The sequence below is a fragment of the Ochotona princeps genome, chromosome X, assembly GCF_030435755.1.
Source record: "Ochotona princeps isolate mOchPri1 chromosome X, mOchPri1.hap1, whole genome shotgun sequence".
Lineage (NCBI taxonomy): Eukaryota > Metazoa > Chordata > Mammalia > Lagomorpha > Ochotonidae > Ochotona > Ochotona princeps.
In genome coordinates this window covers 94,062,473-94,090,467 of record NC_080865.1, presented here as the reverse complement: position 1 = coordinate 94,090,467, position 27,995 = coordinate 94,062,473, and the positions used below count along the sequence as shown (strand labels likewise).

General features: G+C 43.1%; 1 protein-coding gene across 8 annotated transcripts in view; it reads right to left on the bottom strand.

Annotated features, from left to right (window-relative positions):
• Positions 1 to 363: 363 nt before the first annotated feature.
• FHL1 (four and a half LIM domains 1) overlaps positions 364 to 27,995 on the bottom strand; it is a 65,893-nt gene continuing 38,261 nt past the window's right edge. For 3 of the 8 annotated variants that reach the window (XM_058658404.1, XM_058658405.1, XM_058658403.1), the window contains 5 exons: positions 5,029 to 5,210; positions 4,552 to 4,726; positions 3,779 to 3,948; positions 3,105 to 3,291; positions 364 to 1,821 (listed from right to left, as the gene is read on the bottom strand). In XM_058658404.1, coding sequence (XP_058514387.1) covers positions 1,667 to 1,821; positions 3,105 to 3,291; positions 3,779 to 3,948; positions 4,552 to 4,726; positions 5,029 to 5,184 — 843 coding nt within the window. In that variant the 5' untranslated portion in view covers positions 5,185 to 5,210 and the 3' untranslated portion in view covers positions 364 to 1,666. Of the gene's footprint in view, positions 1,822 to 2,250; positions 2,451 to 3,104; positions 3,292 to 3,778; positions 3,949 to 4,551; positions 4,727 to 5,028; positions 5,211 to 7,148; positions 7,341 to 13,255; positions 13,382 to 27,995 lie in introns of those variants that run through there. The other 5 variants (XM_004587737.4, XM_004587739.4, XM_058658402.1 and 2 more) reach the window with 5 other exon arrangements.

Genomic DNA, 27,995 nt, shown 5'->3' with positions numbered 1-27,995 from the left:
AAGGCCGCACAGAGGCATATGAGGTTCCAGCCACGTTCAGCATGGATCCTGGAGTTCTCCAATGGGTACAAGGGAAAGGAACACAGCCCCAGTGAAAAGGGATCACGACAGGTTTGTTTTGAGGTCACCCCCTATCTCGCCTCTTGGCATCAGGCTGTGGGGCAGGCTGCTTTCTCTGTCGTGTTTTCCACTGGAGCACAGCAGTGGTATAGTTTTGCTCCACTGATTATCCCACACTGCGTGCAATGGCACACAAGTGAGAACATCCTTGTAACTATGGTAAAGCGTGTCTCTGCAGTTGCTGGATCAGTGGTAGCACCTTCTAGCCACTGCCCTGGGTAGGATTAAAGGACAGGAGGCAAGTTATTCATATGCTGCTTTATTTGTCAGGATACACTGAAACCGTTAGATGATAACAGCCAACAACCAAATGGCGTAATGAGGCATCAGCGTCTCTAACCACTCCTACAAGAATGTTAATATGCATTGTCATTACATGTTTACTTCTGATAGTTTCTGATTATACTATGTAGGATATAACGTGGAATACAGTAAGGAGGTGATCCTGCAGTCAGGGAGGCAGTGGGTGCAAATTCGGTTCTGCCCATGAGGATGCTGGCTTTCCCACTCCCCCAGAGATCCAGCTAAGCTCTAGAGGAAAAGCCCTAGAATCACAAGAGCAGGGACTCGGTAGTGCTCTGTAACACACGGACTAAGAGCAGACAACTACTATGTTACAAGGGATTCGCTCATCACTTATCGAAGTGTTACATCCACGGTGATGACGCTTGTGACACCTGCTCAGCTGCCCCGCACCACTTCTGCGCTTATTTCTGCAGGAAAGCAGGAGGGGGCTAAGAGATTTTTCATGCAACTTTTCAAACCCATAAACTAACTTGCTATTCATTAAAACAAACAAAAAATAACCGAAAACTGAAAAGCACAACAAGGTTAATGTCAAGCTTCCAGAAGCAATCACTGTCACGATGCTGCTCGTTTTCTCAGCTCTACCTGCCAGTCCCAGGCTCTGAAGGACGGCTCGGAAAACAAGGCCCCACGGGCAACTCAAAGGTTAGTGTTGGGGCATGGGCAGCTCAGGAATTACAGCTAAGTTCAAATGTTAGTGTTCCAGAAATCCACATTAAGTCATCTGAAAGCACAAAAGAACAGAGAGGGGGTAAGAATTTTGCTGATGAAGTCAAACCATGCATATCGGCAAGTTTCCTTTCTGCTGTCGTCACAGGGTGCCGGGTCAGGTCACGTGAGTGAGTACACAGAGAGCCCCAGCCCCGCTGGGCCCTGACAGGCAGGTGGGCGGGGGGTGTGGCTTGCAGGCTTCTTGCTTACGTCACTAAGCGGCTACATGGTTAGCACTGTTCTGCTCTATGGTAATCATGCAGAAGAGTCAATCTAGCTAAGGTTTTGTGTTCTAATCGGGGCTGGCGAGAAATGAACTTTGCTGCAGCATTTGCGTGTTGCTAAATGCTAGTACGACTGCTACGTGCCTTTATTCGAAGAGACACTGTAAAATGGTAGCAAAGACAAGAGGAAGGACTTGAAAACAGGTGGAAGGCCACTCTTCCCCTATTGATGGTGTAGGGCAGAGGGCAGGGACACAAAGGGCATGACTGAGCTTCCATTTTACAGCACAGGGGCCCCTGTCAAGTTACAGCTTTTTGGCACAGTCGGGGCAGTACACTTGCTCCTGGTGGAAAACAAAACGCTTGTTGGCCAGATTCACGGAGCATTTTTTGCAGTGGAAGCAGTAGTCGTGCCAGGATTGTCCTTCATAGGCCACCACACTGGCGCCTTTACCAAACCCTGTGGGAAGACAAAAGAGAACAAGAGAGATATGGCTGAATGCAACATGGTGAGGAGGCCGCCACCGCAAGAGATAAAATGACGACTCGCCCCATCACAGAGACGCAAGCACCCAGAACCAGTATCTGCCCAGCTCCCAGCACCCCCGCCGCTCCTCCGCGCACAGTCCCCCATGCCGCTAACCGCACTGCCACTGTCCCCCATGCCACCGCCGCAACTCTGCTACGGCTTCCCCAGGACCTGAGGAGATGCTGGAGCTCAGCCAAGAGCTTCCCTGACTTAAAGAACCCCACTCCCACGCCACCACTATCGCCCTAAGACGCGCACGGACCTCCCAGCATAACCAGGTTCTCTGATTTAGGTCAGGGCCACGGCATCAAAGTGGCCACCAGGAGGCAAACTTGGGCTGTTCATAGGGTGTGCACTTACCGGGCCTCGAGGAGCTGCTAAGCTTCGATTTTTTCTATAAAGAACCACCACCCACGAGGGACAAGTCCTCTCTCCACCCGGATGCCTGCCCCGGAGGTTGGCGCTGGGAAACAGGGTGAGAGGCAAGCGTTTCCCGTGGCACACTGGGGGCTTCCTAGCTTTAGAGACTGGGTGGCTCACTCTTGACACAGTCCTTTTCCCTGAGGATGGCAAAAGTCTTCTCAAATGTACATTTCAAGGCTCCCCGGGGAGATGGGAACATTGGAGGCAGGGGAAAAGGGCCCAGGGCACGTGGATCGCGGCCGCGAGATGAGGAATGAAGTGATTAGCTTTGTTTCTGATCGCAAAAACAAAAATAAATAAATAAAAAGAAAACCTGCCAACAGGTACCCCTGTACTAGCCTTCAGCTACGGGGTGTTAGAATCCCAGGTTATGGCTCTCCAGCCTGGCCCTCCCCCTCCTCCTCCCTCCTTCAACCCGTCCTCTTCCTCCCCTCCTGTCCCTCTCCTCCCTCTGCGACCCCTACCCCCAATCCTCCCAGCCACGCCCCCTCTCCCCTGCCTCCCCAGCCCCGCATAGTGCAGCACCTGCCTGTGGCCCGAAGGGTCTCAGGCATGTGAAATCCCAGTCTGGTTGGTTAGTTAGCAGTAGTCAGGAAGTGTTCTGTATTGCAAACACTAACTTGGCTTGAGGGGAATCCAAACAATTTGAGGACCTTTGGGAGCACCATGATAGGGGAGCAGGGCATTCTGTGGGGCCTTGGTGGATGAAACCGACGGCACAGGAAAATGAGAGATGGTTACCATGCGCAAAACCTAGCCTGGCCAACTTAGCAAGGACTAGTTAAGCCTACCAGTGATGGGGTTCTTGCATCCAGCACACTTCTTGGCCACAAAGTTCTTGTAGCAATCCACGCAGTAATACTGGTCCTCCACAGCGGTGAAACGCTGCCCAGCCAGCTTCTTAGAGCAGGTAACACACACAAAGCAATCGGCATGCCAGGGCTGATCCTGGTAAGTGATTCCTCCAGAGGTGATGGCCTAGACCAGGGAGTGTAGCACCGGATTCAGATTCAACCACCTTTCTGTTGAATGCCTACTATGCGCCAGGCACTGTGCTGGGTGCTCTGGTGGACAGTATCTCATTTAATCTCCACAACAACCATGGGAGGTGGGCACTATTATTATCCCCGAATGACAGATGAAGACACTGAGGCCGGGAGAAAGACGAGCCCTTTTGTGAGGTCACACAGCAAGTAAGAGGCAGAAGTGAGCCTCTAGGCCAGGCTGCCCAGCTCAGGGTGCCATGTACACTGCCCGTGCCAGCGTAGTGAGGGTGCAGTCTCAGGGCCTGACGCGGCCAGGACACTGTCTAATCCCAGAGTCTCCTCATCTGTGAAACGAGAGTAATAATTCCCATGTCACAGGGCTGCCGTGAGGATGGAATGGGACAGTGTGTGTGCAAGTGCTCTGCCCACTGGGAGACACTTCTAGAACAGGTTGCCACAGAACCCCCTTGAGAATGTACCTTGTTGCACTTGACGCAGTGCTTCGCGAACTTGGTCTCGTGGCAAGTCACGCAGTAGAAGTCCTCCCCTTTCGGGAAGAAGCTTCCAGTCCCGATGACTTGCTTGCAGTTGCTGCAGGTGAAGCAGTCCTTGTGCCAGATGGTGCCCTTGTACTCCACGTTTTGATCTCCTGCAAGGGGGAGGCAACGAGATAGCCCCACTGACAGGCTCTGCAGGGGGCTGCATCCACTCAGCTCTCCCCCCCTCCCCGGCCCGCCAGCAGTGAGGGGATGCAGGCCCTGCAGTTAGTGGCCTCAGGTCTCCAACTCACCTACTCGTGTGCTACTCGCACTTCTGCCAACCTGGGATTCGGTCACGGGCAGGGCCCCCCGCAGTGTTTTAGGATTACATACCTGACTCCCCGTTCCCCCACCTCTATACCCTGTGTAGACGGAGAGATTGGACAGGGACACTGCCTGACCCACGATCACATCCTGGAGAAGCAGCATGCTATGATCCCTCACTACACCCGAAGGACAAAATGCCACATACTTTTCACTTCCTTCTCTTGTCCCAGGCTGTTCTTGCCAGTGTTCCTTAGTCTCCGAGTGTGTGCGTGTGTGCGAGCATATATGTGTACGCATACATGTGCACATGTGTATGTGTACATATATATGCTAAAACCTCAAAGCAGCTCACAGCAAACGTTAGTCCCATTGTGATAAGCAAGCCCGCATCACATCTGCCCGCAGGGCCTCCTCCCTGGCCGCCCGGAGTGGGACGGGAACAGTACCTGCCACAATAGCTTTGAAGCACCCCTTGCACTTGGGGGAGTCCTCACGAGTGGCGCACTTGTTGCACATAATCTTGTTGTCCTTGGCCACAAAGGTTTCATTGGCCAAGGGGTGAAGGCACTTAGCACAGCGGAAGCAGTTGTCGTGCCAGTAGCGGTTCTTATAGTGCACCTCCTAGAAACCAGGTAGAAGAGAGACCCCCTGTGAGCACGACTGGGGTCCCTGGCAGTAGCAGATGACCTCAGAGCTGACCCCTGACAACACACAGTCCTGTTACACCTCGAAGTGGCCAGAGACAGCTGTTCTACGTTCATCTAGTCTCAGGCCTACTTCCACCCCTGCAAAACAGTAAGGGGTACGAAGCCATGAGAAGGGCTACCTCAAGGTCGTTTGAAAATAAGAACTCCTGGTGACAGGCAGCTGCTGTCCCGGGTGCAGGAAAGCCCATCCCGTCGCGACTGGAGGACAGCTGTTACCTTGGAGTCCGCACCAATGGGCTTGCGGCATTCTGCGCAGGTGTTGGCGCAGAACTTGTCAAAGCACTTCAGGCAGCAATGGTGGCCGTCCTTCTGCACATATTTCTTCCCTTGCAAGGGGTCCCTGCAGTAGTGGCAGTCAAACTTCTCAGTCATGGTGCCAACCTTGTAACCTGAGGGGCCTGTGGGAACAAGAGCAGAACAAATGAACATCAGCTTTGCTGCAATGCTCTGCCATCCAGATGCCCACAGGCACTGGACAATTCCCTATGTGGATGTGTGTACGGTCAAGACGTCCCTGGAGCATGGGGTCTAGAGCCCAGTTTCTCCATGAGCCCAGCTGGTCACCTGGTGCTAAGCATCAGTCACTTCCCAATGGCTTCGTGAGAAGAAACTGCCTCCCAAGTCCAGCTCGCCCAAGACCAGAGGCCAATGGCCAGTCAGTCCCTGGGGAGACAGCGGAAATCCCTGCTTAGATTGACCAGACCACCGTGCTGTTTCACAAGGGACACAGAAGGTCACAGGGAGAATAGCTCTTGTGTTGGCAGGAAGCACCGGACGTGGACTCCGGGAGGTGCAGTCACTGTGAGCAGCGGCTTGAAGGAGTGGAGAGGTGTGATGGAGCAGGCAAGAAGGAAGAAACCGGTATACTACACAGAAGAAGGGCATTGGGCAGAGGTCAAAGGCACAGCGGGAAAACGAGCCAGGTGTACCATCTGCACAAAGCAGCTCCCCACAAGACAGATGCAAGTGCTGGCAGCCTGGACAAGGAGGCAGAAGACACTCTGAGGGCTGGACGGTGACCCTGCCATGAGCCACAAGCCTTCCTGCAGCTCCTAGCTCTTCTTCCTCTGTCACTTCTCTCTCTCTCTCTCTCTCTCTCTCTCTCTCTCTGTGTGTGTGTGTGTGTGTGTGTGTGTGTAGGATATTAGGGAGGGCAGAAGCGGGAGTGGTGGCAACTACTAAAGGCTTCTCTTTCTGCCCATGTATAAAACTTAGCCAAACAGGGCCCAGCGGCGTGGCCTAGTGGCTAAAGTCCTCGCCTTGAACGCCCCGGGATCCCATATGAGCACTGGTTCTAATCCCGGCAGCTCCACTTCCCATCCAGCTCCCTGCTTGTGGCCTGGGAAAGCAGTCGAGGACGGCCCAAAGCTTTGGGACCCTGCACCCGCGTGGGAGACCCGGAAGAGGTTCCTGGTTCCCGGCATCGGATCGGCGCGCACCGGCCCGTTGCGGCTCACCTGGGGAGTGAAACATCGGATGGAAGATCTTCCTCTCTGTCTCTCCTCCTCTCTTTATATCTGACTTTGTAATAAAATAAATAAATCTTTAAAAAAAAAACTTAGCCAAACAAAAACTTAGCTGACTCTACTATGCCAGACACACAGAATCCTAATTTGTTAAAGATGTTTCCATTCACTTAAGATCTGGCAGAAAAGTACTTAGAGCAGTCTCTAAAGAGTTCTATCCGATAGAGTTTACCAACTTTGTAAAAATGGCACTCTGCACTGACACTACCAAGTTTGACATCTGCAAATTATTTGTTACGGTGATGGGGGCTTTCATGATGTGCTCAACTCCTCTCCGGTTAAGTAACTGAGAATCTATTTTATTCACTTAAGTGTTACCACTTGAAACAGTTGCTCTTTAAAAAAAAAAAAAAAAAAAAAAAAAAAACTTCAATTTTAAAGTATAACTAGAGGGAAAAATGACTTTTCAGAAGAGTTAACCTGAGTATTACAAGAATCCTTTCCAATCTCTTCCAATAAAGAATCCCCACAGCCCAGTTCCCCTGCCCCATACTGTGAGACTTAAAGCCCAGGTTTGTGCACCGCCAAGCACTCCCTATCCCCCCACACATACACAGAACCCCCGCCACTCAGTTCCCTCAGAATGCTGCCAGCACAAAGTTACCAAGCCCCAGTTTCCACGAGCTAATCTGTTCCTCTCACGCTGAAAAAGAAGTTTACATGGGTAAATAGGTAGCAATTATTTAATTTGCACAGGACAAGAATGGAGACTAGTTTTGCCAACTACCCACAAACAAGATTTCAGTGCCAGCAAATATTCGCAGTGTGATTTGGAAAGGGAAAAGAAATGAGGCGCTGCCGACTACTCACCGCAGCTAAGCGCGTTCCACCAGCTAGCTGAACAGCCCCAAACTCCTGCTCTCACTTCCATTCCCAGGTTTTTTTATACAAACACATGTTCAAGTTGTTTGGATCCTGTTGCCACAGGCAACCAAATAGCAGAGAGTGAGCTAAGGAAACCACACCCTTTGTCTCCAAATCCACCCGGGCCACGGCTGTTGAACTCTCACTCAGACCCTGGTCTGTCTCGGCAGCCAGCCACCCAGCAAAGGAAGTCAGGCAACAGAACAAGGGCAGCACTGCCCCAGCCCTGGAGCCTTCTGCCTGCTACTGACAAACACCAATCTCTTCATCCCCACAAAGCAGGCAAGGGCAGCAAATGAGTGCCACTCTCTTGCAAGGATCGTTGCTTAGCACAGTTGGCTCAGAGTTGGGAGAGTAAGCAAGAGCACACACATGTTCACGCTTGTACTTAGCCCTAAAAAGAACACTGGGGTGTACCCTTAGGTAACAAAACGAAGACACACATGACAATGACAGCATATGGAGACCACTCTGCTTTAATTCATTCTTGCTGGTCTTTCCTGAGTTACATGCAATTCTTGTACCATGCTGAAACTGTGCCTCCAGCACGGGTATGCTTTCTTGTTACGCACTGAGAAACCAGTAATCTAACAAGAGGAAATGCCACGAAATTATCAGTGGCTCCTAAATGCCATCTGGCAGGAAAACAGAATTCTAAGATTACATAGTACTGGCTTCCTGCACCATGGCTGGTTTAGCCGTATCTACAGACACTATATACTCATGAACTATTTCTGAAAGTCCCACATTCTCCCACACCACAGTCTTACCTGCCAAACCTTTCTCACATCAGAAACACAGAGAACTGCATGTTCTAATACCAGTGCCAAATCCTTTCCTGCTTACTTTCACAGATCTAGAACATGACTCAGCGTTTCTAGGCACCTAGGTAATAATCCATAGCTCACCTATGAAGTTGCAAAGTGTGTTAAATTACCAGTTAATGAAGTTGTTCACCTCTACATTACTCCTCTAGCAAAAGGTCTTAAAACCAAGCAGAATTACAATGAAATGAATATGCACATCCTAGGTTAAGGACGCCTATAAGAAGACTCCCTGGACAGGTGTGCTTAACCTCCCAAGTTAAGACACACTGCAGAGTGCATGGGTTTGATTCTCAGCTCCCCTCCTGACACTGGAATTCTGTCAATGCAGATGCTGAGTGGCATTTAGTGATGCTCAGCTGATGAGGTTCCTGTCACCCCCACTGGAGCTTGGGCTCCTTGTTCTAGGTCTCGGACTGATCCAGCCGCTCCCCACTCCCCCAACCCCAACCCTTTGTAGGCATTTGGGAGTGAAGCACAGATCAGACACTCTTTTATCTTTTCTACCTTTCAAATATGTGAAAAAATTAAATAAAAAATGTTGTTTCTGAGCAACTTCAAAAAGTTCATGAAAATTGGCATTAAGCTATTTTTGTTTTGGAGTGAAAAATTTTGGAATCCGTGCACAACTTCTTTCGTAATGAACTTTTTGAACATCTTCTACATGCTCTGATTTCAAAAATGGTTTGCACCAAAACTCGGTTCTTTTAAAATTCAATTTCACGCTAACATTTTGAAGTACTCTCATAAATAGGCAAACAAATTCCAAAGGCCATATTGTATTACAATTGATTTTGACAGTTAAGTCATTTTTATGTATATGGAAACACTCATTAATCACAACTAAATAGGCACTTCTAGGGAATGTTAGCCTATTGCCTAACAAGTAAAAAGACCAGACATTCTTATAGTGTGTTCACAATATCTGTGTCAAATACATGAACCTTAGTACTTTTTTGAAATAAATCTGATTAACTGGAACTTTGGGCAATGTAAATCTAACCTTCCGATTATTTGGTGCACAACTGTCTCCAGTCCTCTTATCACATGCTCAGGATGAATTTGGAACGACACATTCCTACAGACAATTATCATACCACAACTTGGCATAGGGCATGGACAATGAGAACAAGATCAAATTATTTTGCTACTACTTATCTTGAAAGAAGTTAATCACTCTAAGAAACCAGCTAATACATGGCAATGGTGAGAGAGGTTCCTATAATACAGCTAATATCCCGAATGTTGGGTCCCACCAGACTGAGCCGCAGTTTAACTTTGAGGAAAGCTTGCACGTTAATGTTTTGCTTTCTTAGAAATGACCTGACATAACAGAAAAATGAAGATGATGTTTTACCTCTTCTTGGGGCTGTCTTTAATTTTAATGAATTACATCTGTTTAGGTGTTTATCCTAGGGGATACTTTCCATCCTCTGAGTGGCTTCTAAATACAGGAAACGTGAAACCTTTTAACCTTCCAAAAATTTCAGATACATCTACCTTGTCCTATTATTATTATTTGGGAAACAGCGTGTCACTTACAATTATAAGAAATGTTTGCTACATATAATTACAGTGACATGGCTGCCATAAGGTAGCCTTCTGATTAATTTTACCATCTCAATGTGGTCCTCATATGTACATAGTTTCTCTATAAACAGAGAAAGTTTGGTCAACACACTTGAAACCCTAGGTACGGAATCCAGCGTCTTGTGTATAGGCATGGCAACCACAACATGTGGATAGTCACTAATGATGGATTCTGAGTCTTGATTTTGTCCATGTAAAGTCTGTTTCAGGGCTACCTTGATTCACTTTCTGTGAGGACTTTTCTTTTATGGATCGATTACTGTCTGTCTTTATGGAGTTAATGCTTTAGCACAAATACTATTGCCTGATTTGGAAGAGAGAGAGAGAAACAGAGAATCTTCCAGTTCACCAAATGGCCACAACGGCTGGAACTAGGTCAGGGGAAAGTCAGGAGCCAGAAGAAGTGGAGCAGCTGGGATTCAAACCAGCACGCTGTGGGATGCCAGAATTGCAGGCAGCAGCTAGACCTGACGTACCACAGTGTCAGCCCCATAATTCCTGATTTTTAAAATTGTCTCTCATGATCCTAAGGTGCTAAAGTCTAATTTACATCTTAGGGTCATGTGAGCTGTCCTCTGATTTTAAAAGATGGAAATACTTGTTATAAAACATTTGATTTTTTTAAAACGTTGCAGAGGCTTAGTTAGAATGCAGTTAGAAATGTAACTGGGTGATCACATTTCAGAGATTATTACAAGATAATAGGCTTTTTTTTGTCTGTTTCAAAAGACATTATCATTCCTCACTTAATAAACAAGCTTCCTCTTTCAGAAAAATTCCTGAATTACCTCCAACAGGCAGAAAATTGCTCAAATAAACCTCAGTATCTCAGTGAAAGTCTGCAACTTTCAACTGAAGTATATGCATATACAAGTGATATAACAACATCACAACTTTTTTGTTTTACTATAAATCTCTCAGTAAAGAAGATTCCATTTCTATTTAATGAGTCTTGTTCCTATTTTATATGTATTTTTTCACGTACCTCTTGCTAATGTTCAGTGTTCATCATTTCTTCATGCCTAAGTAGCTTAAATGAGAACAATCAAGGAGAAAGAGAATTCTTTTGATGAGTTAGCAGGTTTGTAAGGACACACTTTCTCCAGGTGGTCTAATGTAGTGTAAATAATGAGTTCCAATTTAAACGGAAAACAATTTTGATTTTTCCTGATTTGTTCATTGCGAAGCTTGGTACATTAGTGACTCCACACTTCTTTGGGGAAAAAAAAAAAACTCTATTGCTTTCCTGAGAACATTTCCCACGTGGAATGAAGCCTTGGCTGATGAATGGGCCACTTGTGCAGCAGACAAGCCAATGCACCTGGAGGTGTCGTCAGACATTTGGAAATAAATACCTAAATAGCTGCAATGTAATGGAGCTTATTAGTCATGGCTAAAAAGTAGTTGTTCACACAATCTCACAGAAAAAGCAGAAAGTGTTTTTCCCTTCAAAACAGAACATGCCCAGAATGATTCAACGTTATTAGCAACTTTGCTGGTATGCTGCATTTGGCAGGGGGGGAATTTCTTTTGGGTCACTAATGTATAGGTAATACTGTTTCAGATTATATTTAGAACCAGGAGAGTTGAGTGTAGATTAAGCAAAATGTTATGTCATAAATTTGCATTCAGCCAGATTCCACCATGATACTATTTTCTCCATATATAAATATTGCTCGTATTGATGCAGCATGTCCTGTCTTTCCTATGGGATAAACATGCTGCCAACCTGACGGCAACAGAGTATACATTTTGTGTTTCTGCACTTCCAGTGAAGTAGCAGCAATCTGGTGGCCATTAGAAGTGCAAAACATTAGGTTTCACCTCAACTCAATCTCCTCACTCCTCAAGTCAGTCCAGGTATACACTCTTCCCCTCTCAATGTACCCTCTCTCATTTTCCATCCTTGTCCTGAGAAAAGGCTGGAGGGTATGTGGAAACTACTGCAGCTCAGCTGTTGAAGACATTAATCACTTTGTAAGTTGGCAAATGAGCATCTCTCCAAACTCCCATACTGGTCCTCGACTTGAAAGTCCAAAGAGTAAAAGGTTTGAAACTACACAAGCCTGCAGACAGAAAGGAGTTCAATGTCCAAAGGACATTTTGTCCTGGAAAATATAAAGGCATGTCAAATCCATTTCAGGGCAACTCCGATTTTCTTTTGGCAAAGACTTGTCTTTCATGGATCTATAAACTTAAATACAATACAGAATGCTGTTTCTTGATCTTAAAAGTCACCGAAAAGGTGTAAATGAGAGAGAAGTCTAATCTAATCTCAGCAGTAGCATCCAGATTTATGGAAGTGAAAATAAAAATTTGGTGCAACCTAAAACCAAAGGCTGGGCATGCTATAAATATGTCTCCTTTTAAACGGTTCTTTGCGGTCGGTCACTTAATTAGTAAAGAAAATGTGAAGTCACTCTGCCAGTAAATAAGCATTCAAGCTCCATTTGGACAACTGGCACAGCTGACTGTTCTGCCAACATCCAGAAAATGTGTATGTTGGCTGATAACCACAATCTCAGGCACACATGTTTGCAAAATGGTTTCTGGGGGCTGGGAGAAAACAACCAGATTTTGAATCACTGAATATGGGAAGGAACTACATATTAATTCATCGAAGTAAGGCATTCCATTACGGCTTATTTGCTTTAAAGTACCAAAAGAGAAACACCCAACCCGCAAATAATCCAAATTTTGAAATATCAGCAAGCAATTACAAGTAATACTCCCCCCCCCAAAAAAAAAACACACCCATCACCAATAATTACTTTGTCTCTTAATATGAAAAGTGGGAGACAGAACAAAGTGTCTGGTTTCTGCCCAACCATTACTTCACCAGCTCCAAGAACCGTAGCCGTTATTTAGGGAGAGACCAACAGAACAACAGCCGCATCCTGGCTTCCAGAGGCTAGCAGCAGGCAGACTTCAAAGAACTGGGCTTCTGTCCTGCAGCCCCTAATGCACGGGTTTCTTGTCTATGGCCAAACGCATTCCTTAAAGTCCAGTTACAACAGAGGAAGGCTCTCATGATCATGACTGTAGGGGGTCCAAAAACCCCAACCTCTTTTCCGATGAAAACGATGAAAACAGTGACACACTTGTTCTACCTAAAGGAGCCAATGTGTTTCTTCTGGAAGATTAAAAACGCTGTTCAGAGACATGAAAGACGTGGCAAGTCACTACAGACTTTCTAAACTGCAAGTATTTCTTTCCTGTCCCATATTCAATTTATCTTTCGAAAAGCACTGTCAAGATGAAGAAATGCTTCTTATAAAGAACTGAAAATTTCTAAGCAAAAAAAAACCTTCTTTCCTCAACTAACCTCCTTTCATTTCATAAGCTGTCCTGAAAAATGTGAAACATAGTGATATATATATATATGTCTAAAAAGTAACCCAAACTGCTGGTTTTGCTTGAGAAAAATCTTTCATCTTGGAAATAGCATGAGAAGGCAAGGACAAAAAGCAGACAATTCTGATTTATTTACTATTTAGCCAAACTAAAAATAACTTAACGAATATATATGCGTATCTATATAAATATTTTAGCCCAATGATAGAGTCCCTTCCCTAACAAAACTGTCCAACAGAAGATAAAGAATATGAAGTGGGTTTTTTTTTTTTTTTTTTTTTTTACCAGAGTGTCGAGAAGCCATGGCTCAGAGACCAAGTTCGGCAGCAGCACCTAGACCAGTCTTCCCTCAATCCCAGCTGATAAGACTGTGGCTCATTTGTGAACATACATTTAAGGGGAAGCGGCTAACACAAAAATAACCAAGAGCAGATGTCCCACCCCTCCCCAGAGATCACAACCTTAATCCCACTAGAAAATTCTTAACCATTTTAGGTGATCCAAGGGAGAAGAATAGGACCCAGTAAAAATACCAAACACTACATATAAATACCTGCAGAGCTACTCAGCATCCAAATTAGCTCCAGAGCTAGAGAGGCCACATAGAAAGTCATCCTTGTACCGGAATAAAATGTGGACTCAGCTTGGGCATAGCTTAACGCTGAGCCAACCTTATTAATCCACTTTATATGCCTCAAGAACTTGCATCTGGCCCTACCAATAATGCGTTTCTGTGCTGTTGATGATAAAAGTAACTATAAGAAATAGAATTATATTACCGGTATAATCAAAGGGGATGAACAGTGATCAAGACATTATAGAGGTTTAACTCAATGTCCTCCTTGGCATGCAGCAGAGAAGAGCATACGGAAAAGAAGTGCAATCGCAACCCTCCCATCATCTCCCTAGCATCTGATAAACCAGAACAGGACAGACACACACTCACACAGCTGCACTACGTATGCAGAAGTGACTTGGCTTGCAAACTATCTCTTGCTTTCCCCCCTCAAAAATGACAAAACAAAAACATAATGAAGACACCAAATAAACATGTTTTAACAGCTCTCCTGGCCATCGGATCTCTAGCGAACTGCAATCAGAAATGTGCTCGACAAAAAGCCTCTGAGTTCCTGCAGGATTTGTGTCTTTCTCTGGCTTTACTCCTCACCTTTGCTCCCTCTCACCAGTCCTGTGAACCCTTCCCAGCACATAACCTCCCATAGCTGCTTCTCTATTCCCTTCAAGTTTCTGCTCTAAGATGCTTGGTCACTGATGTCTCCTTTGATGACCCTGTTTCTAATTGCAACCATGCCCCTATCCCAGCACACACTCCTACCCCTCCTTCTCAAATTGTCCTTCCCCACAGTCCATAGGCCCTTCTAGCACAGCAGCCATCACTCAGATCGCTCGCACTTGTCACCTGGCTCTCCCTTCTGCCCCGTGACTACAGGGATTCTCGTAGTTTCAACAACCTGAACACTGCTCAGGTCCCAAGAGGTCTGACCAACCTACTTGTCAAAAGAATGAATTACAAGTGGTTAAAAGTACCCATGAAACCTCCAAAATATAGTCACACCTGGAATCCTGAAAGTAGCTCTGATGACTGAACTTCAAGAAAGACAAGCTGACCTTCACTCTAGGACAGGGCCTGGTTACTTAGTAGCTACTTGCATTTTCAAGAGTGTACATAGCCACTCCAGGCCCTGTTAATCCATTTCACCTAACAAGCTAAAGGCTGCAGAAGTGTTTTGCCTGCAGTCATGTTACTACTACACATAGTAGGTAAGCAGTAAATGCTCCATGGACAAATGAATAAGGTTTCCAATGTTATGGTTTTCATAGCTTCAAGAAAAAAGTTACCATAAAGATAACTGAAAACTATCAGCAATTCATGGTTAACTAAAGAATGAAAAACAGTTTAAGAATAAAATCAAATCCAGGACGTTACAGAAAATGTACTACATATTAGCGTCAAAAAACAAGTTCAGCTGAGATGGTTGGCCTAGCAGTTGAAAGGCTAGTTCAGACGCCCACACCCTGGGGATACTGCTGTAGCATAGCATGTAAAGCCACCATGTGCATCCCATGCGGGCACTGGTTCATGTCTCACCACTTCCAATTCAGCTCTGTGCTACTGGCCTGGGAAAGCAGCACAACATGGACCAAGTAACTGAGCCCCTGCATCCACATGGGAGATGCAGAGGATAATTTCCTGGCTCAATGCTTTGGCCTAGTCAAGCCCCAACACCAGTGGCCATTTGGGGCGTGAACCTGTGGATGGAATTTCCCTCTCTCTCCTTCCGTATTAATAGTGACTTTCAAATAAATAAATAAATACTCTGTAAATACCCACAATATTGGGGGTTTGGCCACACTAAAGAAGGAACTAGGAAATCATTCAAGGTCTCCCATATGGATGGCAGGGACCCTACTATCTGAGTCATCATGTATTGTTTCCCTGGACGGAGTTCAGGCTTCTGGCTTCAGCCTGGGTAGCCCTAGCTGTTGTAGCCCATTTGCAAAGTGAACCAGAGGACAATTCTCTCTCTCTCTCTCTCTCTCAATCTGTCTTTCAAATAAATAACAACAACAAAAAGTAACAAATCAATATGGACAGACTTACAGCCTTACAGTTACCAAATAAACATAAATCTAGTACTATTTTCCCTGAAATACTAGAGAAAATGCGAAAGTAATAGAATTACTTCTTGACCATCAATTAGTCAATTGCGACAAGCCTGTCTGAGCTGCAAGACAGTTCCAACAACCACATTCATCCAGCTGCAATTTACATCAACTAAGCAACTCTGCCTTCCCATGAACTTCAGGAAGCACGGCCACTGCCTGTGTATCTTTCTCCACTGCTATTACTCCAAGCACGATACCAGCCCTTTCACCAACCAAAAAAGAAAGAACTCTTTCCAATGTGAAAAATAATTTCTCAGTAAGAATTCTCAGCAACTTCTTCCTGTCTTTGACCTGTGGTTCAGAAACTTTGCGTTGTATTTAGCAAACAGACACTTGTTTAACTGGGGTATGAGCCAGTCTTGTTACACATTAATGGTATGATGTTTAATAGAATCCTGAATAGCCACCATACTGTTTACAAAGTGTCTTAAAACATGATCAGCGCGGCTGCATGGTGTCTGGTGAACAATTCTCTTTAGTTGCCAGAAGGCCATGGCACACTCAGGATGATTGTTCAGTGAGTGCTAGACATCAAAACCTCTAAGCTCCCTCTTGCCTGCAATCCTCAGACAATCACTTCCTTCAGAGTTTATCTAAACATTCTTGTCTCCCAACATTCTGCAGATACATTAGAGCTTACCTGAGATTAATGCCATGCTATCCATTCAGTTATTTTATATGACAAACACTAACTAAACAGATGTTCTGCTATGTGATGAAAAATATTTCATGGGTTACAAAGAATAAAATACAGTCCAACTTTACTACCAAGTCTGCCTAAACAAATTATAAATAACGGCCACACATGGCAAGTAGCGTAAGACATACACAGTATTATCAAGATGCTTTGAAAGACTTATTTGAAAGACAGAGTTACACAAAGAGAAGGAGAAGGGGATGTCTTACATCTATCTACTGGTTCATTCCCCAAGTGGTTACAACAACCAGGGCGAGGTCAGGCCGAAGCCAGGGGCCTGGAATTCCATCCAAGTCTCCAACATGGGAGGCAGGGGCCCAGGCATTTGGGCCATCATCCACCACTTTCCTGGTGCAGCCTGGACTCAAACGGCATCCCTATGAGTTGCTGGCATCACAGCTGCACTGCAATGCCGGCTCCAAGACTTCTTCACAGGGAAAGAGCACGTCAGGCTCGGGGATCAGAAAAGACCTGATGTGTTTCGTGGCAATTGAGTGGTTCCTGAGAAACGGTTAAGTCTGCAATATGCAAGGAAAGAGGGACATCACGAGAAAATATTATAGTGTGAGTAAACATACAAGAACACAGGGATTGCTGCGGGAGCAGGATGGAGATGGAGCTGGGCTGGGAGCAACGAAAGTATAGGACAAGGAAATGGTGATGCCCAATATTACAGACACAAAAGCCAGAAAGTGAACAGCACTTTTGCATCTGGTGCAAGGGAAGGTGAGAGCAGAGTGATGCAAGCACTGATAAGAACCGATCTCAGAGGAAGGGAGTCTGGAGGCAGGGAATGGCTTAGATTGGCACTACACTACTCAGATGAGAAGTCAAGAGAGACTGGACAGACAACAGGTGCTGGCAATCCGCATCCAGGAAAAACTAGCTGCGAAGGACACTGTGAGGCAAGACTGAAAGGGCTGATGAGCCATAAAGGAAGGGGAGGAACAAAAGATCGCTCTCAAGTTCAGATTGTGGGTGATCAGAAACACAAATGGGATAATGGGAAGGTAAAGCTGGTATGGGGAAGGGGGATTTTTTATTTTGGTTTTTTGCAATGAGATTCTTCAGAGGTGTTAATAATGAATTTCTTTTAGTTCAGGGGGGAGGGACTTTTTTCTGCATGTTTATAGCATCATTCACAAGCCATATATAAATCATCAACTAAAAAATTGACTTGCTACACATTTATTGAATTTGGAGTCCTATATCTAAGCACGGCCAGGCAAAACGACAGAAGCCCAAATGGAGTCAGTCTCCACTCCTGCTTTAATGAGCTCCAAACTGTCAATAGTAACACCAGTAAGATGACAATGGAATTCCATTGGATGGAATTCTTGCACTTTAATCATAGATGCTTCACCTCTGAAATGTTTCCAAGAGGATCACACTTCTAAAGTTCAAACTGGTGGGTCTAGCATTGCAGCATAGTGAGTAAAGACAGAAATTGCAGCACTCGCAACCCATATGGGTGCTGGTCCATGTCCTGGTTGCTCCACTTCTGATCCAGCTCCAAATAACAGCTTGCCAAAGCAGTGGAGGGATGGTCCAAGTCTTTGAGCCCCCACCACCCACATGGGAGACCCAGATGGAGTTCCCGGCTTCAGGCTTGCTGAGCACTAGCTGTTGCTGTCATTTAGGGGAGTGAACCTGAGGATGGAAGATGTCTTGTTTCCTGTTTCTCCCCTCTTTCCCTACAATTCTTTGAGGCCCATATGGGTGCCGGTTCATGTCTCAACTACTCCACTTCCCATCCAGCTCCTTGCTTGTGACCTGGGCAAGCAGTGAGGATGGCTCAGAGCCTTGGGACCTTGTACCCATGTAGGAGACCCAGAAGCTCCTGGCTCTTGGCTTTGGATCAGCTCAGCCTTGGCCACTGCTGCCATTTAAGGAGTAAACCAGTAGATGGAAGATCTTTGTCTCTCCTATCTGTACATCTGCTTCCTCAATGAAAATAATATAAATCTTTAGTAAATAGATCTTTTTATTTATTTAAAAGCTCCAAGCTTTTAAGATACAACTTAAGATACAAACATGGCATTTGTTTCATCTTAATTTTTTGACATTCTTCTTTTGGTGCCTATTATATTAAACTAATACACTGCAAGTATTTTCCTCAATATATCTTGCCAGGCCAGTAGCTCCTCCGCCAACAATTTCTCCTGAGTGACTCCAACTGCAAGATCAAGGCATCTAGTCATGCCCTATGATAACGATGTGATTCAACATTGAGCTCTCTGAAGTATTTCTTGTCCTATGTACTCCTGCCAGAAAAACCCCAGTAGAGAGAGCTTCAGCCGTCTCATGTTCCTGTCAATCTTTAAGGTGGGATGAGTACTTTTTCCTACTGACAAGTCCAATTGTGCAAAGTCACTGCTCAAATGTCATAATTCATGGCATTCCCTCTAAAGACTAAGATGAAGGAGCACACTCAGAATCACATGAGGGCTGAGTTCATCAGACAAGGTGCGACTGAAAGCAAACCTTGAACCGTATGAATCTCAGAAAAAAGTAAAGTATGGCTATGACAAGTGGGGAAAATACATGAAATTAAACTCCACAAACAGCAAAATGCCCTGACAGGGCTCATTTAGTCCACTGAAAATCTGTTCATTTCAAAATGGACCGGGGATTACAAGGTTTCATTAAACTATTCCATCAAGGATTGAGACTTACACATGTGTCATGGAATCTGTCATCTGAGTTTTAGAAAACATCACCCAATGATTAGCTGTACTTCTGAATGTCTCCCTGTCCCCATAACCTGTCCTTTGCTATGTCAAAAAGTAGCAACTATCTCAACCGTATCCTATAGAAATGAGACTCTAATCAGAAATCACTATCATAATGTTACTGATCAAATACAACTTTCAAAACAATTAATTATGCTGATTTCACATTAAAAAACAGTAGAGGTGGCATTTGAAAGATAACGCATGAGAAAACCAAAAGAAAACAAATGGAAACTGGAATTAATTTTAGCATAAATACAAATAAGGAATCTCAAATCAAAGGAAGATGAATGCTTCATGAAATCAAGAAGCTGGTAGGATAAATCTTTGTCATAGTTTAGGTGTTAAAATTCTCTTCCAGTCTATTTCTACCACCCACTTGTGATGTATCTGTTTTATTTCCATGTTGCCATGTGCCATGACTCAAAACACCCTTTCAGCCATGCTAAGTCCTGGCATTCACCAAGCCCACCTGTTCTGGACATTTCAAGCTGCCATTAGATGCTTGAAGGCTAAACATTCCGTGAGCCTACTCTAATTTACTTAGCTAATGTATATCCATAAGAGGAAAGAAGAGTGAATAAAATGAGAATTTGGTTGACCTTCTTCTGCCAACTTTCCCTGAGGGCCACTTATTTGCCTGAGCAGTGTCTCAATTTGGATTCCATGCAAGAGCACACACTTAGTGCCAAGGTGATCTCTGGTTGCTGATATGTGAGCTCTGGTTAGATTTCTATCTTCCCTGTTGATCCATCTGCAGACAGTGAGGACAGTGTCTAGCTTCCTCCAAAAGCTGCATTTCTATCTTCATAATGATTGCCCAATGACAGAGTTGGAAAGGTCTTCAATACCATCTAGGCCAAACCACCTCATTTTCACAGGGGAAAACTGAAACCCAGAGATGGGCAGCTGACTTGATTCCCTGAGTTAACAACAGCTCTGGGTCTAGAATATGGTTATCTGCACTCTGAAGGCACCTTTCCTTGCACCATATTGAACTGATTCCAAGAGATCCTTATTGATGACAATGCAAAACCTGAGAATGTGGTTAATGGTAAATGCGGCTCATGATCCTTCGACTTCAGCAGTTATCAGCAGAGGCAAATCTGTGTCCCAGACCCTGAGACTAAGGGACAGGTGTTTGATTTGCAGGTAAAAACACTTAATAAAATCTCTGATACCATCACAAGAACAAAGTCAAAGGAAACAAACATACACTTGTGCTGAGATAACGGGAAACAATAGATAACATAAAGCTGAGAGACACATGGCTGAGGCTGAATGGAGGAGCAGTCTACCTGAAATGTCAACACCTAAGGAACAAAATGATTTCAACGCTCTCGACGTTAAACCATAAGCAGCAAGTACATGAAGGAGGACAGGAACACGAAGCCCAGCAGCTAAGATCCAACAGGATTCTTAGACCACAGTAGCAGAGGGCACTGAAGGACAAGCACTTGGAAAGACTAATACAGTCATCCCTCAAATCCCAACCCTTCTTATTTGTTTTCAAGTTGTATGATACTTAAACAGAACAAATACATGTAGTGTGCACCCACTGTGAATAAAACCATATTGTGAGAGATGCAGAAATCAAGAGTGATGATGATCATTCCACTGCTTTCAAAGAAATTCAGATAAAATGGATCAGAATGGATCGTTCCTATTTTTGAAGGTCCCCATGACAAAAAAATCAAGACTTAATTTTGAGATTGCCTGAACACTACACTTTTAGTTCTAACACAAATATTATGAAACCTTGTCCTGAGTTAGTGAGTGTGCTTAAAGTTCCCTGAAAATAACTGAGTAATGACTAAGAACATGGAATTAGAGACAGGATGTTGAGAAAAAGATGTAGCCTCAACTACCTTTTGCTTGTACACTATTGAAGAATTTTATTAAACTTCCCTGTGACTCAATTGGGTCATGGGGAAATAAGGGTACCTATATCACAGGACCATTATGACAAATAAAGCAGTAAATATTTCTAACACTTTGAATAGTGACTGGTACATAGTAAGTACTGTGTATTATTAGTTATTCAACTACTCTCTTTAACTATGGCTGCCTTGGGTAGCACATTCCTGCAAGCACACGTTATCCTCATGTTTATCAGTTTCTAGGGGACACGTAGTAAAGAGAAAACAACTTAGGCTCTTGACCAAGAGCCTAGTTGTAGACACTGGGTCTAAGAATGATAAGAATGCCAGAGACAAAACTGTAATGTCCTAGGCACTCTCCAAGCTTAAACTGGCCTGTAAGAGCAACAAGGAAAAGAAGCTACTTCTATCCACTTAAACAGCTCCAGTTAGAATGCGTATTTTAGTTTTCTATAAGGTAAGCTAATTATGAATGAATGCTAAAGCCACGGACCTAGAAGACTCTATCTGGATAGGGCTCGCAAATGATGGTCAGCAGCTCAGGTGAGGTAAGGCTACTCACGCTGAGACATTGTAGCTTAGGTAAATTCGCCAACACCTCAAAGGCTCAGAAATGTCACAACCAAAACATGCATTGTCCACCCCACTCTTCATGCTAGATACATTATAGTGAAGCACCCTCCACTCTCGGTTTAAATACATGGAGTAGACTTTCAGAAAACTATCATCTGACCAACCCATGGCAGGTCTGATGCTATGTTGTCACTTGTCCTTCTGGACAGCCCTCCAGGACCCAGAAACCCACAACACTTAGTGCATTACCAGATCCACGGATTTCACCCAGAGCCCTAAAGGTAATTAATTCCCTCCCATAAGGAAGGACTCCTCTAACCATAAGAGTCAGCTCACCACAGGAAACCAAGGGTGGCGGGGGAGTCACAGTATCGCAACAGCATAGAGGTAAGAATAGCTCTAGGATAAGCTGAGAGAAACAGCAGACTAATCCAAGTGAGGCTCCTTGAAAATCCCCATAACCTGCTCTCCTAGTGGTAACACTTGCAAAGACCCACAACTTCAATTCTAATCTCACATCACCAAAATCCTTCCCTTAGTTATTTTCTTCCAGAAAGTGAATAGATAACTGGTGAGCATTAACAGGAGGTAGCTTAATGACATGAAGTCCTTTGGCACTATCAGCAACGACAAATCTGAAGAGTTTGCAATACATACTTCCTAGGCAGAAAATCTTAAGAAAGTTGTTGTTTTCTATGCTCACAGTGACTCTTCTAAAGTTTTCTGCATTCATTCAGAACTCCACCGAGTTTTCAAAATTTTATTTATTCACGTTCCACAAAATTCACTGCCTTAAAGTGTACCATTCATTAGTTTTAGCATATTAACCAGGTTGAGAAACCATCACTATCATCTAACTGCACGACACCATCAACAAAAGCCTCGACAGTCTCTTAGCACTTTCCCCTTTCGCAATCTCTGACCACACAGGAATCCACGACTCCCCTTTCTGTCTCTAAGAATGTTTCCTCCGGACATTTCAGAAAAATAGAACTATCCAATACCTTGCCTTCTATGGCTGGTTTCATAAACTTAGCAGACTATTTGCAAGGATTATTCGAATTACAGCATGGATCAGTACTTCACTCCTTATGGCTGAATAACATCACATGGTATAGATACACTGAATACTTTTTGTCCAGTCATGAGCCTACAAGACATTTAGGCTTGTAATTTTTAGCTATTATAAATAACGCTGCTGTAAACATTCTTTTTTGCATAGATTTACTTTGGTTATGTATATGTGTTTTGGAAAAGATACGAAAGACCTGTAGTGCAAATTTTTCCATCTACTGCTTCTTCCAACATTGACTTTTCCCTTCCTCATTGATAACCAATAATATCAATGTTGTCTTTATGCTTTCAGAGACATTGGGCATATAAAAAGTATGTAGCATATTAAAACGCATGTATATATATTTTTAATATATAATATTTTAAATATGATATACACTAGACCACCCCCTGCACCTTGCTTTTCCTTTTCTACTTACTTCCAGATCATCCATGTCAGCACATAAAGTGCTTCCATTTAACACACACACAGCATTCAACTGTGTCAACATACACAATTCACTTAAACTTAATTTACTTCTTATGTTGCATCTCAAGATACTTGCTCCCACTCCTAATACTTGAAGCAATATTAAATATCTAAGCTTTTAAAAGGTAAAATCAAACAATTATAAAAAGCAGTTAGTTTACTCAGATTATCTTCCTCTGATACCATAAACAAAAGTTTAAACTAACTCACAGAACAGTACACAGTGGGGTATCATGTGATATTTCAATACATGTATATACCAGGTAATAATGTCTAATCAGGGTAAACATCTCCGGAAACACCTGACATTCTAAAGGCCTAATGATTTCAAGAGAATCATACCTTGTATTACCATAATCTATTACAGATTGCATATCAAATTATGATTAGATAAGAGTAAGAAGTTCTGGAACTGAACTGATTCCAGATCCAGTACTCATTGCACTAGATCACAATGGCTTGCCAGCAAACTAAAATAAATAAATAGAAAACATGAACTTATTATAAAATCCTTACAATGACAACGACCACAACATACATTCATGTAATCGTCAGAACAGATTAATGTCAATGGAGGACTTACTTCCCCCAAGTTAAGGAGACATCTTAATGTTCTATGAACAAGACTTCAGGCTGAAAAGCTATCAAGTACATATGGCATTTGACTTTCAAATGTTCATGTTGTCTTCTCTATTTTAAAAAAACGAAAGGTGGCCTCTCAGCTGGGGATTATAATGGAGCAACCTGAGCTGGGCACAAGCCCTTCTGGATGATTAACCTGGCACCATGTCATCGATGCATACCACCAGGGAAGTGCACAGCTCTGAGTCACAGATCTGACCTTAAAACTGCATGCTGGGAGGGCAAAACACCATCCTCCCATGTTACATAAATCTGTCAAAAATTTTTCAACTGTATCAGTGTCTGAGTTTTAAACATGTGTAATTCTCCCTTAAAGCAAAAGAGCAGCTCAAAATCTATAGCCTCAAAGGGCAGTTTTCTGAAATGAACCCTTAGTCTTCAAAGGTCACATAAAACCAACTGAAACCAGGAGATCCCTAATGGCTGTTTGTCACTCAGTTACCAATTTAATATAGACGAAGAAAGGTCACCAGCACTCCATTCCAATCTCACAATGCACTCTAAACAAAATCACTCTTTGGATTTCAGGAAATGGGTTGATGTTTCTAAATCATTTTCATATATGCAAACCATTTTGAAAGTGCACACACCAGCTAAAAAATACAAATCTTCAGTCACATTGTTGTGGCAAATTGGGACTACACTAACATTGCAAACCCTTACCTCTAAACTGTCTACTCATTTAATGTCACAAACAAGTGTTAAAAATCTATATAAATGATCAGATTTGATCAGGAAATGTACAGAAAAGAGATTAGCTTGAGAGCTGTTAAACAGGATACTTAATTCTCAAATGCTTGTAGCAGATTGAAATTTCACTAAGATTTAGCAGAATTAAAAACTAAATGATTTAAAAACTGAATTAATTTTGAGCTTTCATTTAATGAAAAGAACAGCAAGTTTGTTCATTTTATTCTGTTACAACTCAAGTAAAGAGACATGAACATGGGAACAAAGAACCCCAGATCGTAAGCTCTACCCCTACTAAGTTGCTCACTAGCCGTATTTATTTTTTCCTTGTCTATGAAACAGGGAAGCTAATATCTACCCTGTTTTGGCTACAGAATTATTTCACAAACAGAAGTGAAAATGACATGTGCCCAAGCACTGCATACACTAAAAAACAATAAATGATGTATTCATTTAAAAATTACATTTATATGCACAAACCATTCTTTGTACCTAAGTAATGTGTTCTGATTTTTCAAAGGCACCTAATTTCTCACATGACTCATGCAATTTTCACAAGTATATGTGCACATACACAGAACATCTGTCATCATAAAGTCTATATCACTGTAAAAAAAAAAAAAAACCCAGAGTTCTCCATGAAAGAGCTCCTCTCTCTTTTTAGCCCACATTTCCAGAAATATACAATTTAGAAAATAGCAATATGGATATTTTAACTTTGCTAAAGAGTCCAGTTATTCAACATTCTTGTATTTCATTAGTATTTAATTCTTTGCAAAGGCACAAGGAGCTGGGCGCAAATGTATACCAAGCAAATACCACATAATCCGCCCCCTCTTTGCTTTGATCTAAAAATCAAAAGCATACTCCTCTGCCTAGTTCTCCAGGGTATTTTTAGTTCCTTTAAGTTACTGACACGTGGTTGATCATTATTTACAGAGAAATAATTTCAAAATAATTCGGAAAACCCTCAGCAAAAGAAAAATTAAGGTTAAGACTTGTATTCGGAAAAAATGATAAATAAAGTAAGGGACACTTTTTACATCTGTTGTTGAAAGGGCTGAAGCTTTAGTAACAACTTGAAGCAGTGAGTTAATCCCTTTGTCACACAGCCAGGACAGGGTTTATTTTCCTACTGTTATGGTGGTAACTTAGAGCACACAGGACAACAATATCAAATATCAATTCCCTCTGGAGTTGTAACTTTCTAAATGTAGTAATTAGTAATTTGTCAAGATTGTCATTTAGCACAGAAATACTCTCTACACAGCAATTCGAACTTCTATTCCACTTTCTATATCAAGTCTTCAAATATGATTAAATATAAAATAGGTACTATTTTGATGAAGTAAGACTACAGGTGATACAGATGGATAAACTGACACATTGAAAAGATTAACTGTCTTGTCTTGGGGGTGGGGCGGAAGAGAAGTCAGACTAAGAATAGAAGCTCAAGTTCTATCACCTGCCCTAAGCATAAATCTAGAAAACTGTCCCACCTTCCAACCAGTCGTAAGTACATCATCTAATCGATTTGGGGTATTTTAAACAGATAGATGTCTTGCAGGAAGAAAAGTAACCTTCCATACTTGTGAAGCATCATTTGTTTAAGAGTGATAGCTATAATAATTGAAAAGTTTGAAAGTTTCATGTTAGTTTTTATACTTCCAACCAATAGGACTCCAGCCAACTTACTTGTCTTAAATCAATAAACAGATCATTTGTGCTTCTTTAGAATGAGTGGTACTGCAATATGAGCTATAAAATATGAAGTATCCATATTTTATATGGACTTTATTTACTCTTCAAATTCAATTAAATTCTATGGGGAGCATAATGTTCATATTCAAGTATATAATAAAATAATTCATATAAACATTCTTAAACCTGAGCTATAATAGAAACCAGAGTCTAAAACTCAATTATTACACTGTATACAGTAATTCACTTATATAGTCTTTGTGATTATGAAGCAATCACAGTTAGGTCACATTCTGAGATCAAAAAAGCAAGTCAGTAGTGAGGAAATCAAAACTTCAACTTGAAACACTCATCCCAAGACCAAATTTTATACTTTTCCATCAAGCCACCAAGTTTTTATGGGTTTTAAAGGACCATGTGTTTGAACTATTTTACAAATGTCTATAAAATGTATTTTAACATTCACACTCTGACAAAATGAGAAGGGCCTTTGATAAGTTCACAGAATTGTATATTAGGATAAAACTATGCAAAGGTTTCCTTTAACAGCCAACAAATTTATCTTTTAATGTTATTTTTCCATGACATTTTTAGGATACTGATTGATGTAAAAGTCAGTATTACAGAGGCAGACAAAAGGAAAAAGAGATCTTCCATCTGCCAATTCATTTCTCAGATGGCCGCAATGGTCAGGGCTGGGCCAGCTTGAAGCTGGGAGCCAGGAAACTCATCTAGGTCTATCACTTGGGGAGCAAGAGCCCAAGGACTCAAGCCATCTTCTGCTGCTTCCCTGGCCACCGGGAGGGATCTGGATGGAAAGTGATATAGTCAGCACATAAACTAGCACTCTTATGAGATGCCAGCTTCTCAAATGGCAGCTTTCCCTGCTAGGCCACAATGGATGTCCTCTCTTACATTTAATCTCCAAATTCCCCTCCCACATCTCCCATCTAAACTCTGCCCCAAATGTAACTTTTTGTTTCTATCTATTCAACATTCTTGGACCACGCAGACATTGGGAACATAGCAAAGATTTGCTTCTACCCAAGCAACAGCAGCTGGAACTGACACAGAAAGAACAGGGTAGACCCCAATAGAGTGGGAAAAACGGACTGGGAATGTTTTCAAATGATTTCCTGCCAGCTAACTCCAAAGTGCTAGTGAAGACTTGCAGAAGGAAACATACCCAATCAGTCCCCTGGGCCAAAGGACAGTGTTTGGACAGAATTCAGGACATTGAGAATAAAAGGAACAAGATAGCTTTGCAGAAATATAGGGAGTGTTTCCACATAAACCGCCAAGGGTCACCCACTAGAACCTTTCCTCTTCATCCCCTTTCTCTTTGTTGAAATTGCAACCATTTTTTAAAATAACTTGTACTTTGAAGCCAACACTAGTAATCTATCAAGCTAAGCCTCTGTTTGCAGTGTCAGCATCCTATATGGTCGCCAGTTCAAATCCCGCTTGCTCGATTCCCTATCCAGCACCTTGCTAATGGCCTCAGAAAGCAGCAAAAATGGCCCAAGTGCTTGGGCCCCTGCACCCACATGAGAGATCTAGAAAATGCTCCTGGCTTCCAGCTTCACATCAGCTTAGCTCTAACCACAGGAGCCATTTAAGGGCAGTGAACCAGCAGACGCAAGGTCTGTCTCTTTTTTTCTCCCTCTGTAGCCCTCCCTTTCCAGTAAAAACAAATAAAATCTTTTAAAAATATTTTTTTAATTTTTTTAAGATTTTTTATTATTATTGGAAAGCCGGATATACACAGAGGAGGAGAGACAGAGAGGAAGATCTTCCGTCCGATGTTTCACTCCCCAAGTGAACCGCAACGGGCTGATGCTCGCCAATCCGATGCCGGGAACCAGGAAACTCTTCCGGG